This window comes from Opisthocomus hoazin, chromosome 22 (assembly GCF_030867145.1).
Source record: "Opisthocomus hoazin isolate bOpiHoa1 chromosome 22, bOpiHoa1.hap1, whole genome shotgun sequence".
Taxonomy (NCBI): domain Eukaryota; kingdom Metazoa; phylum Chordata; class Aves; order Opisthocomiformes; family Opisthocomidae; genus Opisthocomus; species Opisthocomus hoazin.
In genome coordinates this window covers 6,248,472-6,269,596 of record NC_134435.1, presented here as the reverse complement: position 1 = coordinate 6,269,596, position 21,125 = coordinate 6,248,472, and the positions used below count along the sequence as shown (strand labels likewise).

Genomic DNA, 21,125 nt, shown 5'->3' with positions numbered 1-21,125 from the left:
GTGGGTGGGCAGGACGGCTTATCTGGAGGCGGCCTGCGGCGCGTTTAAAAGGCACGGGCAGAGAGGGGGCGGGGCGGCGGCGGCGCAGCCATTCAGGCGAGCCGGGAGGCGGAGCCGGAGGTGATTGACAGGGAGGGGCGGGCAACCCCGGGGGCGGCGGGCAGAGCCAGGCTGTCCCCTATGGAACCTGCAATTTTAGGTCAAAGCGGGAGCTGAGCGGGCCATGCAGCGCAGGGAAGCGCTGAGCACGGGGACAGCGCATCGTCACCTCCTCCTCGTCACTCCAGCCCTGCTCCCCCCACTCTGAGTCAACCAGCAGTGGTGAATAATGAGGCAGTTTTGCTAATTAGACAAAGCAAGCCAGGCAGAGTGAAGTCTCTTTATTAATCAGTTTTCACAGATGGCTTTTATTCCTTCAGTTGGGAAAGGGACAGGTCTGCTGTGCAAATGAAACCACGGCCCTCGTTCAGCACCACCGAGAAACCCCACCAAAACCTTTCTGAAACCACCAGCGGCGGAGCAGCCGGGGCCGGAGCGGGGTCACCAGGTCTTCCCTTCCGAGGAAGGGGTAAGCGAAGAGGTCGGTCTTCTGTCACTCCCCAGGCGCATTTTAAAAGGTCACAGCCGCAAGCTGCGACATTTCACTGTGACGCAGACCCCTGAAAGGCTAGATCCCACCTAGGGACACTTCTGGAACAGGTTAGTTGGTTAGCTGCATCTTTACCCACGTCCTTTACCGAGCACCAACTCCAGGAGGAAAAACAAAACCCACACCAAAACAGGTTTGAAGCATCTCTCCTGCCTTGTTTCAGACACTGTGTGTATCTACTGCCCTGTGGTTTTTTGACTGACCACCTCAGCCTCGCCCCCAGCTCCTGGCACAGCTCGCTCACAGCACAGAGCGCCCTTCCCAGCTGCGCAGACAGAGAAGGTTCCAATACACCTCCAAGTATTCGTAACAGTTTCAGACCTAGCTCACAGGTTACAACTGAGCAGAGCTTCAGTACCTTGAAAAACACAGCTACGCTTCAGACGTCCTCAGATAGTGAATTTTTCCTCCACGCCTTTAAAAATAAAGAAGGATTGTGAGGTTACACTGAGCCACCCAAGCCAGAAAGCAGGATAAAAAGTAACTTTGGAGTTGTCTATCCATTTTGGAAAGTCTTCATTTATTGTAGTGATTATTTAAGAAGCATACACTATGGTATCAAAAAAAGCCATAACATGCAGACAGGAGACCTTTCCAGGTGATTGAGCAGAAGCAAATGTAGATTTACAATTAGCTTTAATATAATACTATTTAAACGCTGATAGCAGATCTTAAGTTCACTTTTGATGCTTTGAAAGAACATGTATGCACATGAATTGTTCAGGAATTTAAGGCAATTTGCATATTAAGATAAAAAAACATTAGGTTAATAGATTTTTATGTTGTGCTCAAAATGTTAGCTGAATTGAACCCATTTACATATACTTCATCTCAAAGGACTGAAAGTCATAAATAGCAGCTGCTCCTTGATAAAAATACAGTCCTGAGAACAAGCTAGTAGCAATGCTTAAGCTATGACATCTTCCATGTCAGAGTATAAGCTATTTTTGCAGTAAGGAGCAGTATTTACCAGGTGTTCAACAGGCAAAGCCATTCTAAACATGCAATAGCTCCCAACAGAAGTCTGAAATTACTTCCAGTATCTTGCTTACAACAGTTTATTTGCACACTGCAGAAAGATCAAGAAATCCTGCTATGCATTTGTGATCACTAATATTTCAAACACAACAACCAAGGGATACAACATGAGGACAGGCAGCAAGAGGTGTTTTACAAAAGCCCCCCCAAAACAAGAGTCTTCCAGTAACTGGTTAGATTCCACGGTAATTGGAACACTTCCCTCCCCAACCCCTGGGAATTATTCCCCACACTATAGCTATGCTATGACCAAACAACACTGGAGTGTTTAAATTCAGTGCAAGAAGAGTAATTTCAGGACATTTAATCTCACTCTAAAGGCAAAAGTTTATCTATATAGACATCCAAATGCCAACATATTTAGTACAGTGTAATGAAGTCACATAGATTTCACTCTCAGAGGTATGCTCTCGTGGTGATCACCTGCATTCCACAAAAAAAAATGTGTTTGAAACAGTGTAATATGGTAGACTCAATGCTTTAAAAAAATTTATTCAGCTGGAATCGGAACTCCCTAACATTCACAATATAATTTAGGATGCATTTGTTACATGAAGAGCAGATGAAAGACTTAAACAGTTTCACATACCAGTTAAGATATTCCACGTGCTCCTTCCCCACCTACAATACTGACATCTTGGTGGTTTGGTTTTTTTTCTTTTTTCCTTAACAAATACTCAGTTCACTTGTCAACCTGACTACCTCCCCGCTTCTACAGGAGCGGACATATAGTGACAACGGTGAGAGGATATGGGACACTGTCCTATCCAGTGTTTGGACCCTGGAGAGGAGTAGGCCTTAGCTATACAAGTAAGAGTTTGACGATGAGCTGAACGTGAAGCGCTTCGGCAACTGAGGCAAAGCTGCACTCAGAAAAAGCTGTATAGTCACAGAGAAAGGAAAGCATCAGTGGCTGAACAGAGGGGAAAGGGGGAAGTAGTCCACCCACCCCCAAATCCCCTAACAACCCATTAACTTTACAAAAAGAGCTGAAGAACTAACAAACTCCATTATCTGCAAGGTCCGCAGAATTCAATGCCACATTAGGATGACCCACTCCAATTCCTAATCATTTGTCAACACTTAACATGGCTTTCGCCGTGCACAGTATGCATATTCTACAGACTAACCCACCCACTCCCCTCCCGCACCTTCTTCCTCTTTCCCCTCCCCCCAAAAGAATCAAGTGGATTTATTAGAGAGTTTCACTACTGGTTACCCCATACATGCCCCAAGTTTGCTTTTCCTTTGAGGGCAGAGGGGTTGTCAAATACATTGACAACTTTTCTTCAAACAATTATCAAATTTCAAGGGATATAAAGACATTGGTGCATTTAGGAATTTACATATTTGTAAAAAAAAACTAGTTATAAAACTGCATTTTTATCACCTAACACTTTCAAGATTCATTGTTATTCTTTACTAATTAATATATTAAATTAAGCCAAGGTTTTAGACGAGGAAAGTTCTACCAGTCTACTTAAAAACAGAAAAGAATATTTAAAACCAAAAGTGAAAAGGTTAGTTATGTTACATTCCAAAATCCACAGCCCATTATATTAAATGCATTCTTTCTACAGGAATGATGTTCTTTGAAACACATGATTGCAAATATTTTACTGCTAGACACTTCATTACATTGGATAGTGTGACTGGAACCTGTGGATGGTGAAATCTTGAGGTTTGTCCAAGTTTCAATGTAAGGTGTCCAAGGTCCTCTCCCAGAACCATGTTTGGAAAAAAAAAAGTCACAGATCAAGTTCTTATGACTTTCTTCAATCTTTCCTTGGCTTTCTGTTTCTGGGTGATCTATTCACAGTTTCCTCCTCCTGCAAAAAAGGAATTTGTGTGAACATCAAGGAAATAAAATCTAACAATACCCTTAAAAACCATTTTGAACAAACCTACAAAGCTCTACGTTTGGATTTAATTTTTCCTTCCTTTCTATACACGGCAAGCACACAAATCCTCTTGATTTCACTGTGGATGTACACTATTTGCTGAGAGTACTCAACAGCTGCTGCTGCTGCGAGAATCCCTTTAAATTCAAGACAAACTCCACCTATTTTTAAGTCAGCCATTATGTCAGTGTGGAGCACTTCAGAGGTCACATCCTGACTGCATACAAAGCCGAGTAAGCCTTTTGCCTCGAGAAGATGCATTCCACACAATCCCACTTGTCTCAACACAGGGTCTACGGCAATGCATAAAAGCAAGGTGCCCAGCTCCGCTCCAGCTGCCCACAGCAATTCCTGCTCTGCAGGGTGATTAAGCTTGCCAAAGTTCTGACACCAGGAGGGAGTATCACATGAGCCAGGTTAACTTTTAACACTTGAGTAAGGCTTGTTCCACATTACTTCATGAAAAAAATGCACAAGACTTCCCTCAAGCATTAAGCACTCTTACCTCTGATGCAGGTTTCCTGTCTTCTTCCTCCTCCTCCTCTTCCTCCTCCTCTTGACTAGCACTTCCTATATCAGCATCACTTCTCTGCTTCTCTTCTACGGGAAATAAAAAAAAAAAAATCTCATTCTCATTTCTGACTTATCTTCAGTTCACCATTAGCTTTACTCTTATCTCTGCCAATCCCACTGTTTTATTCTATCAAAGAGAAAACAAACTATTTTGAGACTATCTAGTTTACTTACCTGGCTTTTCCTCATTTGCTTCTTCCTCCTCCTCCTCTTCCTTGTCCCCTTTATCTTTTTCTTCCTCTTTCTCCTCATCCATCACATCAGGCTGAGGAGTATCAGTCTTCTTGTATTCTGCAGCACTTGGCTGTTTCTAAAAAAAAAAACGTCAAAACCAAGCAATTATTTGTGATGTTAAGGCACTTTTTTTTTCAATCTCTTTTTAAACATTGTACTACTTATTATCAGAGGAAACATATACCTTCCCAGAACAGCAGAAAAGGACAACAAGGAACACTGGCAAAGCCACAGTGAGGATGTAGACTACCCAAAGCCAGGGACGCTCTTCAGCAGCTGCCATCATCTGGCCCACAACACCAGGCTGTAAGATAAAAAGAACTGTCAAATTTCATCCCACACAGCAAGTTGTAGCAGTGAAGTTTAAGCTACAGAATATTCAAATAGGCTTTTTGCAACTTTGAACAATGTATTTCACACCTCAAAAAAATGTAAAGCTAACAGGCACAAGTACTTTTTCCATAGTTTACAAATAAGAATTAGGCTAAAGTTAACAGTCCAATTGTCAGAGCAAAAACCTCACAGAAGAGGGTATTACAAAAACACTCTCACAAATGAGTACTCATTGCTACTTATAGCAACCATTACCATATTATAATTAGGAATTGAGATTCCAATCTAGTTTAGCAAAACCCCTAGCCTTGGTACATACAGGTATCATAGAATGTGTTTGGGTTGGAAGGGACCTTAAACAACATCTAGTTCCACCTCCCCGGCCACGGGCAGGGACACCTTCCACTAGACCAGGCTGCTCAAAGATATACTGATAAAGACTGGGAGAGAACAGCAGCAATGCTCCTACTGTTTGTCAGAAGCACATAATTCAACCTTTATTTCTCACCTCTGCAGCACCATCAGCTGCCTTCTTCAATCCCCATCCATCACTGGCCCAATCATCAGCCACAGCTCTTTCAGTACAGATTATAAAGTTGTCAAAAAAGATGTCGGAAGTCATTGACCATAACTCAAGGCCCACTGCAGTGAAGGGAGTCATCTTGAAAGGTTCCAAATCTTCAAAGAAATCTGGGTTTGGGATCTTCCTAGGTTTCCATATACCCTAGGAATGACAAAAGACATTCACCCTCACCTGCTACAAATTCAGTTTTTAGATTTCAGCCCATTCTGAACGGAGAGAAAGACAAATCTATTGCACTTAATCACAATGTCTATGGGTGCAATTTGTCAGGCTTTGGGAATCGATTTTCATTTGTGCTACAGAGTAGTGAAGCCAAGTAATAAAGTACTTTGCATCTGTCCACTTGAAACAGTACTATCATGACTGTATTTGTATTTTTAATTACACCTGCTGAATCTAAATCATTCAGCCTTTTGTAAGAGAAACTCTGCATTGGCCCGTAGTTCAAGCAATGAAAAACACCAACCTGATAGTTCACATTATCAATCATAGGAGGCTTCCATTTGCCTTTGTAGTTTGGATTGTCAATCATTGGTCGCTGCCAGGTACCACAGCCAGGGGCTGTCTCGCATTTAGGATTTGCAATCTGAGGTGCCTCCCATTCACCATCCATATCCTCATCCCTGTAAAGGGAAATTCAGTTTTGTAGTCAGCCTCTTGCCTTTATACAGAATAAGCCCTAGACAATATCTGATTCCTGGGAAAATTAAAAATTCCTACCATAAAATGGAGATGCCAAAACTTTGTATAGCACAGATCTGTAGATATAGACACCGTAGAAGGAATGAGGATTTCAAGAAGTAGCTTGGGCGCACAGAAGCTCAACGAAAGCCAGACCCTGAGCACAGCCTCCCCTGCTACCCCTTCCAAGCATGGTATAACTGCAAGATTACCATCCCTTCCCTGTTCAGCTTACAATCACAGAACAGCTGGAATGTGCGCAGGTGAATGCAAGACAAGAGCCCTCCGACCGACTCTGCCTTCTACTTTTGAAGTAAGATAGCCTGAATTGACAGCTTCGTTAGCGAGCAGCTATGAACTAGCTATCTTTACACTTGTAAAAGCCAGTAACAAAGCCATGAAATACTTGCTGTCATTTGCCAACAGGCAGCAAACATACCAATCTTCGGGCTTCTCAGCATCAGGGTCCGCTACATATTCTGGCTCATCATCCAGCCAGCCCTCTGGTTTCACAGCATTTTCATCTGCAATCTTTGCAGGAGCATCCTCATCCCTTGAGAAGAGAATATTATGTATTAACAGACACCACAGCAAAGTTCTTAACCCCAAGGCATGATTCTACAGCGTCTGAACAAGCCCACTGCTCTAGACAACCAGCCAGCTTCACTTCTAACAGGGTAAGTGTAACACCATGATTTCAGAATGGAATTGCCTTGCAATGCTCAAGGCACAATCCTCATGGTACAATCCTGATTCCAGCTGTCCAGTAATACCACTTACTTGTTAAAACCAACCTAGAAAGGGCACATTACAGCAAATCCTGTAACTTAGTAGTTGTTGCAAACACTCATTTGAGCTTGAAATTGAGTCTATGGTTCATAAAGCATAGTTCAAAGACAGAAACCCAGTATCAGTTTCTGATTTAGGTCGTCAGATATTTCAGTCACTTGTAACTATGCATTACACAAGCAACTACAAACATCCTGCAGTTCTACCTTCTGCAGCTCATCTTTTGATCTCATCAAGGATGAAAGCATCAGCTAGCATAGCTGTTTGAGTAAAACCTTCACCTGCGGCCAGCACAGTACCAAGGGCACTAAACAGTAATTTCCAGAGGACATGGATCCTGTCTGCTTTTGTCTACTCAACTGCTGCCCAGATGCCTAAACTGATCATGTTTTGTTTACAAAGCTGAGTCTCAAAACCTTCTGTAAGTCATCCGAGAAAGACTTTTTGATCAGGACCGAACTATCAGGCTAAGGCCTCCGTCAGTTCCACCCCTCCGAGGGCTTACCAGTCATCTGGTTTAACAGCATCTGGGTCTGGGATTTTTGGTCTCTCATCCCAGTCCTCAGGCTTCTGGTCATTCGGGTCCTCAATCTCTCGGGGTGGATTCACAGGAGGAGACATATCATTTAGCAAATTCCCACTGTTGACAACTGTTTGATCAACCAGTATTTCAAAACTATTATCAGGATTCAAGACTGTAAGGAAAAAAGTTGATGTAGCCATTACATATGACACAAAGTGTGCACTATAAAGCATCACCCCCACTGTACAGTTAAGACTTCAGCAATCCAAGCTACCACCTACCCAGCAACTGTTTTAAAGAATTGTTATGAACCTCTCTCCTTATGGCAAAGCCTAACTAGTGATGATGTACCACATCTCACCTTGTGAGAGAAGACTACTCCTTGCAGGAGTCCTACTTTAAATACACTAAAGGCAGAAAGAAGCTTGTAGAGGGATTTACCCGTTATCACAGCAAGCTGACTTTGGCACAATAATATTGCTTTTATAGTAAAAATGTATGTATTCACTTTCTACTCAAGATTAAGACTCCCTAATACTGACTCACAGGATTTTAATCTCACTCCTTTACCCACTGCTGTCTCTGTAGAAGGAAAAGCTAGAGAGATCGTCCTGAGTATTCCCTGAAAGATTTTAGTCATAGCTAAAGTACAGTGTCTGGTCTGGTATATTAAGTACCACGGAGTTTTTCTGGTACTATAAACGCAGCAAGAAAAAAGACCTTTACATAACAAGACAAGTTTTTGCATTCAGAGCTTTCAAGTGGTTTTCAGTTGTATGATGTGTTGACACAGATATTCAGTTGTTCATCTGGCTCCTTTCTGAGCTTTTGACTCAGGAAACATAGTAGTAGCTACTGACACACATAATTAACAGTCATTGTACCTAGAGTATAAAGATGGGTCTTCTTATCAGTAAAGTACGTCTTCAGGTCTGCATCTGGACGCTTTGCGTGCTTCTCCTCATACTTGCCAGTCTTTGGGTTTTTGTGCCGGAAGATGAAGTGCAATTTATAGTCCTCTCCACATTTATCAGGCCCAAACATGATTGTATATGGAGTTTTGTCATGGAACTGATCCTTTAAAAACAATGCAAAGTTTCATGCTATTATTTTGAAATGCAACTTAAGTCACTGCCTGGCATAAGAACTACCAATTTATGGGAAATTATTCTGCAACTTGGATATCAAGCCAATGAAGTACCCACATTAAAGCTTTTAAGAGGAATACAGACCTCTACAAAACACACCAGAATTATCCCAGCTACTTGATTTGCACCTTTGGTCTCTACTTTCCAGATGGAAAACAACAGCTCTTCAAGTGTTATCAAAAAGGTAAGTATAAGTGACAAAAACAATGTTTAAGTATATCTCTACATCACAACAAAGGATTTTAAAAGCTATCAATATAGAAGTATCAGCTACTCCAGTGAGCCTTTTTCACACAAAGTGATAAGCAGCATAGAAAGCAAAGCCAAGCTGCCTTTAGTTTACACACTTCTAAACTGGTGTACTGTCTCAATCTGAGAGCTAACTGGATATAATAATCTCACCACTGAACACTGCAAGCACATCTACTTATTCTTGCTAATGTTATCTTAAAATTCAATGCACATCTGAAACTGCTTAGACAGCCAAGTAGTCCTCTGGGTGTCCTTTCTTTCTAATACTTTGGAATCTGTATTAATAATACAACTCCAATGAGACTGCAGAAGGAAAGAAGAAAGATGGGTAACAAGTCATAAAATGTACTTTCTATAAAGCCTAGGAAGATGGCTAAAGAAAACCCATAGGCTACAAAGGCCTACGCAAGGTGACCCAGCAGTTAAGCTTAGTCTGAATAGGCTAAACCACTCTACCTAGGAGTAGAGAAAATGACTCCTAATCCTTCAGAATTGTAGCACGGTCTCTTCCATTGACGACACTTTTAAGACAATGCATTCAAGGGTGATTTATGAAGCAAATCGTTCTATATAGCTAGCACATGCAGCTGAACCATGTAAGGTTGTATCCAGTCCAACTTCTCAAGACCTTTTTTAAATATACCCAGTAACTCACAAGTGGGTTCACATGTCAAAGGCAAAGCAATAAATGCAAGGCGTATTTCTAGTTATGTGCATCAGCCGGGTTACAAAGATGAAATACGGAATCTTCCTTCTGCGCAACAGCTTCCTGAGAAGGTTTCTCCTCATACACTGGCTACTCTGATAAGATACCTGCTCTTTGGTCCTAGATCCTAGGGAAACCTGAAGTGTTGTAGACTTTAGCAAAGGTCTAGAACAGCTCAACTCTAGAACTTTCACTCAATAGGCCAGAAAATTGCAGTATTTATCCTTTCCAACTGACAATAGTGGGGAAACTGCTGAGTGCAAAGTACTTTGTTGATTAGGCCCTAAATATGCCCCACTGCCTTTACTGAAGAGGTTTCTTGAGGAATAAACAAAATGAAAAAGCTTTCTTTCATGTCTAATACTCAAAACAGCAGCATTACTCACCAGGTTCAATTCAGGCGTTTTTGAAAGCAATTTCACATAGGCCCCACCACATTCTATTCCATTTTGGAAGTTTACTTCATACCTAATTTTAGTTTTGGACAGAGAAGGAAAGCACGTGTTATACACAAGGAAAAATTACTTCTGTAATACACAGTTACAATTTTCAAGTGAAAATTAAGAGCAAGAATGTTTTGTTGTAGCTTGCTTTGTATCATGTGCCCAGCGAATATTAAAAATACATGCTGCACTCTAAGGACTAAGCAAATATTCATAAGGGCCTGAGAAACAAGAAAAATTGAGGATTTAGAAGACTTGACAGAAAAGCTTACAGGAACTGAGTGCTGGTCTAGAAGATTATGATCTACAAGTAGAGAAAAGGAAGAAAAAGCTTTCCAATATGCAAGACACCTCAACAGAGATTAAGGCAAGCCAATTGTTTCCCCACAACTGCTATGGCAGACAGACAACTCAATTTACAGGACTATCAAAGTGACAACAACTGGATCCAAGGAGAAGCCCCTTTAGGGTTATAAGCATACAACAGTATATGTAGGGATGCCAAGGAGTCTGAAAAAGGCAAACATCTCTGTCAGGAACAGGCTAAGTACGCTCAATCCCCCCTCAATGCCAGCAGCTGGAGTGGATGACCACTGGGATTTATTTTTAGCCTTGTATTCTGAGCCAAAACTAAACAGTCATGCAAAGGAAAGCAACCAACTCATTACCTTGTGCCAATATGAATTAGCTTATTCTTTGTTTAAAACTGATAAAGTAGGTAATAATCCACAATTCAACTGTTCTCACTAAACAATTTTTTTTTTCTCCCAACTTGCTAGTCTAACATACATGCAAGTAGATTCTTCTACATCAGTCATGGCCCAGCAGTGCCGGCAAACTGTTAATCTTCCACGACAGATAAAGACAACAGAAGGAGGAAACGATTGTGTCTTTACCCCTCTGTCCACTCCACCTTGGAAAGGGGGGGCAGTTTACTGCATAGGTCAGCACAGACCTACACACAAGACCAGCTTTTGTCCAAAAGGACAAGGACTTTCACAATTAGCAGTACAACAGTTGCTTGATCTTGTTAGTACCATTAAATCAAGTAAATTGAAGTCCCAAGACAGGTTAACAAGTCTAGTTTTCACAGACTTCTTTCCTTTTCAGACTTCAGAGGGACCCATGCAGTTCCTAACTTCCCACTTTGGGAATCTGGGTTGCTATTTTACTTTAACGGTGTAATAATGGATTACAGCATCTTGTGTCATCTAGACCCCCACTCAACAAAAGCTCAGTTACAGAATTAAGCCCAGCCTGCTATCATGTCACCCTTGACATAACAGAACACTAAGTTATCCTTTACTTACTGTACGATAAGAGGTTTGGTATCAAATACAAAAGGCTTTGAAAGTTTGGATGAAATTGCATGATGCTTGGCTCGGGTTACCAACACAAGCCCTTTGTCTCCTGGAAGCTTAGTGTCCTTCATGTCTTGGACTTCCCATCTCCCTGGAGAGAAATTAACCACATTATAGAAACTTTTCCAAGACAGTCTTTGCTTAGCCCAGTTTTGAACAAGACAGTCAGCATTCTGCAATAACACCCTATAGGGTACTTTATCACATTATTAACATAACATCTTCACTAAAAATTGTTTTTAAATCTCCAAGTGGATATTTGGTTTAAATTAGAACTACACTTTATATTGTCAGCTAGTCATAAAAACACCCCTCCCACTTTCTTCAGTGAATATAATTTTAACTGGGAAACCGCAAACAAAGACTTGCACCTCTTCAACTATGACAAAAGACATCAGTAACATCCATCATCCAAAACATGTGTTGGACTCACCATCATATTTAGCAATCTCATCATCTGTATCATCTTTTTTAGCTCTGGAAAGGATCCATCTAGAAGACAAGACATCCAATGGTTGGAAAATCACACTTTTTTCCGCATTAAAAATCCTGTCCTTAAGACATCCCTTGCTGTCCTATGACTAAACCCATGTCTTGATCCCCAGAAGAGTTCTGTCCCCAAGCCTGCAAAGTATTCTGCGTTTGCCACTTCCCATCCCACCCCCAAAGTAGGATCATGGCCTCAGTGTCTTGCTCTTGTAAAAAAAATAGAAGTAGTACCTCACCATCCTCACATTACCTGAAGAAATTAAAAAGTCAGATGAGGATTAAAACACCTCCCTCTTGCTACTAGAACTTGAGGAAATACTAGTTTAGCTCAGCACTTAATAGCCAGCCTCAGACAGTCACTGCTGTAATCCTCACCAGCCACTGCCTCTTGATTCAACTTTGAATAACACAGGCTCTAGAGACTGTTTCATTGCCTTCACCAAAGTTTTAGTTATTTGCTATACCAAAGCATCCTTCAGATTATACTCACCCATCCAGAGTTCCTTTATCAAAGGACTCCGCAAAATACACCTCACCGGTTGGGACTGGGGGTCTGTAGGTGACCTATTGGAGAAAGGAAGTATTTATGCACCTTTCCAGGCACATTCTCCACTCTAAAGAAATACTGGCATACACAGCTCACATTCCCCCTCTAACACTCAAGTATAGCTTACCTGGAACGCCCTTGCAGCATAAATATAGAAGTTACATAAATAGTGCAGCTTGTTGCCAAGCCATTGTGCTCTTGTCTGCAACTAAAAGTAAAGTATGTATCTAACTAGAAACATTAACTCCTGATAATCACATCACAGATTTCAAGGGTGGAACGAAGTCTTCAGGAAGAACGTGGGGGACATGAGAATAGGAACAAAGCAGCTAAGCTAATTCCAAGCCCTATTCCCAGATAACATCTTTAATAACATCACAACATATTAAATGTTAGCAAAGTAAAGACAACTCTGATCAGACTCACATTAACCACAACACAAACAGTAATTCAATTTTTAGAAGTTGTTCCATGCCAAACCTTTGGAGTTGGAGGAGGAGTGCTTGTGTCAGGCTTCGACTCTTCTACATCCTCAATGCCATCATCCAAGTCATCCTCGATATCAACAACATCATCACCATCATTGTCATCACCCATATCATGTGCCTGGACAGCAAGAGTCCCAAGAGCTAGCAGGGTCACACACAGTAGCCATTTCAGCTCCATGATCTGAATAAATGAGACAAGACAAAGAGGTCAAGCCAGCACTGCATGCAGAGCACCAAGCATCGCTTCTCAGTACAAAACCAAGCATCCGAGACAACAGGTGAAGTGCCTACCCATACCACTGAAAGAAGCGCACACTTCTCTTTTCACCTCTGTTATTTACTGTATCTGGAATGTTGAGGCAGCTCTACAAGCTGGAGAGGAATACAACATAAACCTAAAATGCTTAACACAAAACAGACATTAACTGAGTGAAGGACCACATGTGCAAGTTCTGCAGGTCACGCTGAAGAAGTGTCCTAACTTTGCTCTTGCACTGCCACAGCTCACGAGCAGAACAGCAGACATGTATACACCACCCCAACCTCTGTAACTGCAAAAGCCTAAACAGAAAACCTATTTTTTGCTTATGAAGGACTTCACATGCATCATGCCGAAACTCAAATTTCCATTCAGTTCGGGAATTGAAATACAACTAGCTAGCTCTTTCAAGCAGAGAGCAATCTATGGAGTAATAAATCCTCCATCTCCTATTCAATATTTTTTGTCCCTTCAGCTGTGGGACGCTGCCATTTTCATTCATCAGCCCCATTTTCCAGGTTTTACTCTGAAATTACTGCCAATAGCCATTGAAACTGCTGGCAGATGTTTATAAGCAGCTGAGGCTACTAAGGCAGACCCAGAAGAAAATTTCTTACTATGTTAACAGACAGTCAATAAGATTCCCCTCTTTCAATCACTAATTTAACAGGATGACCAAAGAAGAGTATCTGTTAACAGAGGCTTCACAGAATTAAAATATCACACTTCAACTAATTTATAAGGTGCCCAGCATGCTGCCACACCTAAAATATGTTAGACCTTGGCAAGCTGTAGCTCAAAAGATCTTCTAAGTAAAAAGAGTTTGAATTTTACTTTCTTGCTGGAAAAACTACCAAGATCACTCCACCTTTATGTTCATGCAGAAGGCAACACTTCTAGCACACTGCTCAGTTTTATCCGCTAAAAAAATAAACCCCAGTAGAACAACTGGTGCCTTGCTCACCTTTTCTCCTTTGAATCACATTCCAAATTTTTCTTCAAAAACCCAGAGCTGTAACAGACTAATACTTCTTCAAAAGCAAGTATAAAACCCCAACATCCTCTCCTTCCCTTAAACTCCTGCCTCGGACTGTAGCACAGTAGACTTACAAACATGACTCAAGCAGAGTCATTCGTGCCTGTAGGGACATAAGTTCAGCCTGGAAAACAAGCTTTCAACTTTCCAAAGCATGTTTAGGCAACTAAAAGAGTTTACAGTCTTAAAGGCTTATCAACACTATCCAATACTCCAGAACTATGTTGCATACCAGATCTACCATTCTCAGATTATTCTTTAACTTACTTCTAATGACAGATGGGACGTTGTGTTTTAAAGACTTGTGCTGAAGCCATGTCCAGCTTGTCACTACAGCAACATGCAATTGCAGCCAGTTTTCTAACAATAGCGATGGCCTCACGGATTATGGTCTAAACGCACAACCCTCCCCCTCGCCGTACAGGCAACTGCACTGAAACACCTCCGAGCCAAAGGGCACCATTCGCAGCACCAACACCTGACAAAAAAAAACTTTCAAGTGTTGCTACATACGAGCAAAGCATGCTTGCTTCATGCACAGTGTATAGCCAGAATTGAAGACAGTTACAGACCTCACAGCTCCTTGATCTTACTGCTCATGTGGGAACTACAATACAAACCCATGGAATGCAAACTGTCAAGCAACCATCGGTACCCTTGAAAGTTCAAGTTCCTCTTGCATAGAGACCATGTTCTCTAAACTCATGCCCACCAGTGTAAGAAAAGTACGGAAAACAAGAGCCTGAAACTTCATTTGAAAAAGCAATCTTTAGAACTCTGGATGTGTCCTGTGCAACTGAAGCAACTACAGATGAGATGGCACAAGGACACCTGTCCAAGGGCAGGGCTGAATTTTGTCTTACCTTCCCAGCAGGGCCCCACCAAAGCTAAATTCAGGAAGATTTTACCTCAAGTTTTATAACTGCTTTCAAATTACATCACGCAGATAGAACAATCAGTTCATGATTTGGAAAGTGATACAAGGAAATTGATCTTAAAAATATAGCAAGGTTAAAGATAAGCCAATACTCTCTCCTCTGCTTCTAAGAGGAAGGAGTTTCTCCAGACCTCCTCCCAAGCTTGTGCAAAGGGTATTAACAATTTCGCATGCAAGTAATCCCTTAAGTAATCTCACCACCAGCCAACCAGCAACAAAGTTTTGGTGAAAGAACAAAATCATTCCCCCTAACGTTTGTGCCAGTACCGCGTCCACACATAATAATTACCTACTTCACAATCCCACCCCAACTACAACCCTTGGGAAATGCCTGCCAGCAGCAAACAGACTTAGGGAAATGCCAGCACTTCTTGCCTGGCTAAGTGGCAAAGCTGCACAGCCTCATACTGCAGGTAAGGTTGCTCCAGAAATTCCGGTGTCAAAGCATCCTAGTGAAATCGGACAACTCTACCAGTGACCCATACAGCAGGGGCAAAAGCTATGCCACTGTGCACATCTGTGCTCCCGATACAACCATAAGCATCTACCCTGCAGGTGTGCATTTATCAGTTATGCTCTGTCTGAATATAAGGCCTCACTGACCTTGTCTCAGAGTAGAAGTATTATCAGTTCCAGTTCCCAAGCAAGCTTTTTTCCTCCCGCAAAAAATAAAGGTACATGCATGAAGAGAAGCCAATCCAGTTTCATGTCCTTGCCTCTTTATAATCATTGCCAAGCAGTATTCACAAGTTTATACCCCTACAGAAAGCTGTTTAGGACACCTCCTACATATTAAATCAGTCCCAAATTCAAATTCAACACAAGCTACTGTTCATACACCTTGAGTACAGACTGGTAGCATCTCCTGCAACTGCCAGTTGTCATGCCAAATTCCTCACTCTGCTAATCTGTAACAATATACAAACTAACTACATTATAAGAAATAAAAGACACTATGTTCTCAGAAGAGTAATTTAAGTGAAGCAAACACTTTCAATATTTAAAAAGTTACTTATACCCATCATGGATGTATGGCTACAGGAGAAAATTTCAACTTCACACAATCCTTAGGGACAAAACAAACATGATTATGCTCTAGTAAATTAGGTTATTCCTGAACAGAAGATAGAAAGGGAGGGCAGAAGGGGAAGAGAAGAAACTCAGGTTTTATACAAAACAGGCATAAACCAATTTTTCTGTGGAGCTTTAAGTTGATAGCAGCTACAGGTGTTCAATTAGTCACCTAAAACACAGGCTAACCTCCAGATGCACAGCCACCTACTCTGCTCTGATCAGAAATCTCCCTTCAGGAAGTGCCCAATTTCCAAGCAATCATCACCATTAGCCATTTTTTTTTACTCTGCCTGCACTTCCCTTCTTTAGGTTTAGCTGTGTAATATTTCTGAATGTTAGCATATTTCGGATCATGTAACTGCCAAAAGTCTTTAACAAAGGAACCCTTTCATAACCAGCAAGAGCTTCTGATGTCTCCATTCTACTTCAGTGCAACCCCCATTTTCACCACAACACTGCTGCAAATCAGAGATGACTAAAACTTCATCTATTTTTTTTTTTTTAGTAAGGTCTTGAGACACTTACAGACATCAGCACACCACCTGGATAGAAGGGAAAACTACTGCAGTACAATACCAATGTACTAACTAGGAAGAGAGTTGGAGACTGCAAGGCTAACAAATCACTTGTTCTATGCCTGCGTGTTCATCCACTGCCAGCTTCCACACTAGGAAAATTGTATGTGACATTTAAGCACTGTTCACAGCCCCTGACTGTCAAAAGGCTGAAGGATTTTCCCCTGGAATTCATGGGAGGTATAGCAGAGCACTGAAAATGGACACCTGGAACAGTTGCACTACGCAGACGTCATTTTTTACAAAGCAAGAACTAAACTAAATTGGAGTGAGACGCAGAGACAGGATCAGCTTCTTGCCATTGAAGTGGCACTGTTAAAATGCAGGGCTAAGTGATTGCTACCTTTGGATTTCAAGGCTTTCAAGGAAGTCATCCAGCTTCGGAGATTTATTTTTATTTAGAATTCCCCTCTCACTGGACATAAAGGGGAAAGTTTTTAATTACTGACACGACACTGGAAACACTTGACCCACACAGCAGACCATTGTCACCACTCTCTCTAATGCACATGTCCCAGGGAAGGATGGACAGTGAAAGGGCCCACACAAAGGATGTTTTAAGTCCTTTGCTATCATACTTTCAGAACATATTATTTAGAAAGTAACTTCCCTGTCAGGTCAAACAGAGCCTGCAAAACCAGTTTAATCACCTCCCTGGTTATTAATCTAGTTCAGTGGTTCATCAAGCCAGCTCTTAACACTGCATATTTCAGAATGTGTAACTATATTTGAATTGCTACTGGCTACCTAGTTTACTACTTACTTTTTTTAGAATAATTAAGTCAGATGAAATGGTCTTAAAAATAAGTCACTTACTATGAACTACACCTCAGCAATTTAACTGGACGAGCATCAGTGGTTTCTATTTCAGCAGCATCTGAAGTGACAGCTGAATGACTTACATAAAGGAAGAGCAAAACTTGCTACCAAGGCCCTGTGTTCCAAACACCGGATTTCAGTATGGTATTTACAATGGAAGCACACCAGTAAAAACAAGCACAATGTGTCCTCATGCAAGGCAAGAGCTATGGAACTAAAAATTAAAGGTACAAAAGTAAAGAAATTCATCGCAACACAAAAAAACGCAAGGACCAAAGAACAGAAAGGCTGAGACACAGATACTCATTTTCCCCTCTCAAATGAGATTTTTATTGTTTCTGAGCAAAGGCTTGGCTACCCTACCTCACAGTCCACTAATTTCTTAAAGTCGGAACTACCACATAGCAGAGGAAATCTTTTCTCCACCTCACAGTCCTCCACCTTCCACACCCCGGCTCATCTGTGGTGCCAAGGTAACTGTTTACACAGCCTCACGATGAACTACCAGCTGGTTTAAGACTGCTTGAAGCCGTTCTGCCATATTATTTTAACCCTGAATCAATACCCTGTCCAATCCAGCACACGACGACAGAAAGAGCTGTAGGAGGACAAGGGAAAGTACTGTGAGATGAAGTAAGCAGCCAAGGATAAAGGCAATTAAGCTGCTGGCAGCAGAGTCAGCTTCATGCCACAGTTTTACATCCAGTTCCATCCCTCGCACTTCTCCAAGGCAGACCTGTCCTTAGGCAGATTTGGGAGACATACACTCTATGGCAAAGCTGAACAACTAATTGTGTGGCCAAACACTACAATTTCAGCAACCAGTACATTACCTCACTACTCCTCTGAACGGGATACAATAATATTACGCTCATATGTACGCAGCAATTCGTATGATGCAAACAACTGTTTTTTCCCCCGTTAAAAACTTAGTTTTGCAGCTAGACAACTTCCAGCATTGTGACAATTCTGCCTTTAACATCACAACTTGATGACAAGCAGACAAGGCTGAACTAGAACAGCCTTGCTTACAACAGGCCAGAGGCAGGAGCTCGGTGTGGGGGTGGCTCCCCCTCACCTTTGTTTTAAAGGAGGGGGTGGCTAGGATACACTGCTACATAAGGTTAGAAGGTGGTCTCCTGGAAAGGATTAGCCAAACCTCTCCTGGAGAGCTCGACAGCCCCACAGAAAAAGCTGCCCTCTGGGTTGTAAGGAGCACAAACCAGGCAAGAGATTACGTGTGAAAGGTGACAGCAACAAAGCTTGCTTTTAATAAGCATTTCAAATACACCAGTTTCTAAAAATAATGGACAACAGTGCAGATACAGTAAGGGAGAAAACACCATGTACCACTTGTCAGCAAAAAGATCATTCCCGCAGAACTGGAAGTCCTTGGAGGGCACAGACAGAACTGCAAGGCTTTTTGACTATAAAGCAGATGGGCTGTTAGGGAAATTACATTAGGTGGGGGGAGGTCTGGAGGTGCCCCAAGATCTTTCAGACCACCGTGTCTAGAAATCAATTCAAGTTTGCCCTGCTACAGAATGGATTCCAGCAAGAACAGGCTGCCATCGTGATCACAGCTAGAGGCAGAAAAATGAAAGGCCAGAAAAGGAAGTAAAAGGCAGGGCTAAGTACAAGTCACAGTGTATTCTCAGTAAAGGATTTACTCATTTACTCAGGGGGAAGTGCTGCAGCACATCAAATGAGGGTGATCTAACGGAAGCTGCAAGCTTTCTTACTGTTTGGCATTGGGCCTCCCTTCCTAGGAGGGCAGCTGATAGCCAGAAGCAGTTTACATCTTACACTCAGCCTGTGACGTTGTCTGTGAACTGTACCAGTATTCCCTTCACAGTATTTTTTTTTTTTAAACTAGAAATACTGAGACTTAAGACAAAGTTTAACTCAAAGCTTCTCCTAGTTTTGTTAAGTGTTTTGGATAAGCGTACGTAACATGTCCAAACCAACAATGATGGTTTGGGACTTTTTAAAGTCATTTCAAGTACATCAGAGTGAACCTAGAGTAACATATTTTAACTGTATTTAACGAGTATTTTATCCGTATTATCTCATACATTATTATAGTCCCACTGTCTCCTTGCAACATTTTAGCAACAACCCAAACCACAGTGGGTGAAGTGTCCCATAAAACCTGTATGTTGGCCACACTTGTTTGACAGTGTTAGGTAAACATACTGCATTAAGGAAAACACTACATTCCCAGAGATGAGTTTTCAGATATCTAACATATCTAAATAAGTTCCAGAAAGAGTCTTCCACACTGCTCTGCAGAAACCCTGCAGCGTTAATTAAGTTAACACTAATAATAAAGTCCGGACCTTTACCATTACCGCTACATGTTTGCTTCCCTTCACAACCAAACCACCTGCTGCATTTCTCTTTCTACAGCCTAGAAAGTTCTTAACCACAAAACTGCATGTGAAAATTCACTCTTAAGAATTGGTACAGACAAGAAAGTAGAAGCCTATGCGTGCTTTAATCCAAGGATATCGGGTTTTCTGTTTGAAAAGCACGCAATACCATCCTCAGCCAAAAACGGCAACCGAGATGTCATTCTGAAAACACTCAATCTCAGTGATATGCGGGCGGTAAAAACCAAAGCACGTGTCTGAATTCCCCCAAACTCTCCGGCCCTGCTGCTGCAGTCTCCTCCTCCGCTCCCCACCTCCGGCCTCCCTCGCTGCTCCATCACCGCATCTTCCCCACCCGCCGGGCCTCCAGCTCCGCGCCCCGAGCTCCCCCTTTCCAGAGGCTTCTGCTTCTCCCGAGCCCGGCCCCAGGTCCCGCTCCGTGCCCGCCTCCCCTCCCGGCCCGGCGCTTCCTACCGCGGCTTTAGGGCTCTCCAGACCATCCCCACACGTTACCGGCCGACGGGAGAAGCAGCCGCCAAACACAGCCCCAAACCGCACGCCAGCCCGCATCCCTCCGCCTCCGAAGCCGCTCCCCGTCCCACCGCGCCAGGGGTGGGGGAGGAAACCAAGCCCCCCCCTCGGCCCCACCGCCAGCCGCACCCCAGCCCACAGGCCCCAGAACTTACCAGAAGACCCGCCACTCCCCGCCAGGCCTCTCGGAGGCCTACTGGGCCCCGCAGCAGCCCCGCGCCCGCCCCCAGCCGCGGGGGCCTCCCCAGCCGCGCCCGCCCCTCTGGGCCCGGCTCCCCAGTGGTCCCCGCCGCCCACAGCACCCAGGGCCCAGCGGCAGCCCCCGGTTCCCCCCCGCCGCCTCACCCCGCCATCCCCCGCTCCCTCACCCCAACGGCGGCCGAGCTGCCTCGGCCGGGGGGAGGCCGCACTCACCCTCCGCAGCCCCACGGCCCCGTCCACCACCCCCAAGCCTCCCCTCACCTCCGTCACGTGTCCGCACGCCCAGCGCCGCCGCCGCCCGCCTATCTACAGCGCGCCAGCCCCTCCCCCGGCGCAACTCGCTCCGCCTCTCCCATTGGCGGAGAGCGCACCTGCCAGCCCGCCCCTCCGCCCGCCCGGCGTCTCGACTGGCTGGCGCCGCCGCCGCTCAACGTCCCGCCCGCCTCAAAACCCGCCCCAACGGCGCTGCCCTTCGTGGAGCGCTGTTATTGGTTGATGGGGCTGTAGGAAGTGTTGGGCGATTGGGTGGTTGAGGGGAAGGCCGTTGAAATGTGGGCGGAGACCCAACGGATCTCCGGCCTGG

General features: G+C 43.3%; 1 protein-coding gene across 4 annotated transcripts; it reads right to left on the bottom strand.

Annotated features, from left to right (window-relative positions):
* Positions 1-1,152: 1,152 nt before the first annotated feature.
* On the bottom strand, positions 1,153-20,870 carry CANX (calnexin). 4 transcript variants are annotated; one of them, XM_075441638.1, is made up of 15 exons: positions 20,804-20,870; positions 12,731-12,919; positions 12,194-12,267; positions 11,648-11,706; positions 11,164-11,305; positions 9,797-9,878; positions 8,189-8,381; positions 7,287-7,476; positions 6,432-6,545; positions 5,778-5,934; positions 5,237-5,452; positions 4,580-4,699; positions 4,336-4,471; positions 4,094-4,188; positions 1,153-3,516 (listed from the first exon to the last, which is right to left on the bottom strand). In XM_075441638.1, exons 2-15 carry the CDS (start codon positions 12,914-12,916, stop codon positions 3,463-3,465), a joined length of 1,818 nt encoding a protein of 605 aa, XP_075297753.1. In that variant the 5' UTR covers positions 12,917-12,919; positions 20,804-20,870; the 3' UTR covers positions 1,153-3,462. The 4 variants fall into 4 exon arrangements, with proteins under 4 accessions (XP_075297753.1, XP_075297754.1, XP_075297755.1 ...); XM_075441639.1 differs by lacking the exon at positions 20,804-20,870 and adding an exon at positions 20,756-20,797; XM_075441640.1 differs by lacking the exon at positions 20,804-20,870 and adding an exon at positions 20,710-20,733.
* Between the last annotated feature and the right edge of the window lie 255 nt (positions 20,871-21,125).

Coding starts and splice junctions, on each gene's coding strand:
- CANX (XM_075441638.1), bottom strand. CDS start 12,916: ATGGAGCTGAAATGGCTACTGTGTGTGACCCTGCTAGCTCTTGGGACT. Junction 7,477..8,188: donor GACCCATCTTTATACTCTAG/GTACAATGACTG, acceptor TTTTCCTTACAG/TCTTGAATCCTGATAATAGT. Junction 3,517..4,093: donor ACAGGAAACCTGCATCAGAG/GTAAGAGTGCTT, acceptor CCTTTTTTGCAG/GAGGAGGAAACTGTGAATAG.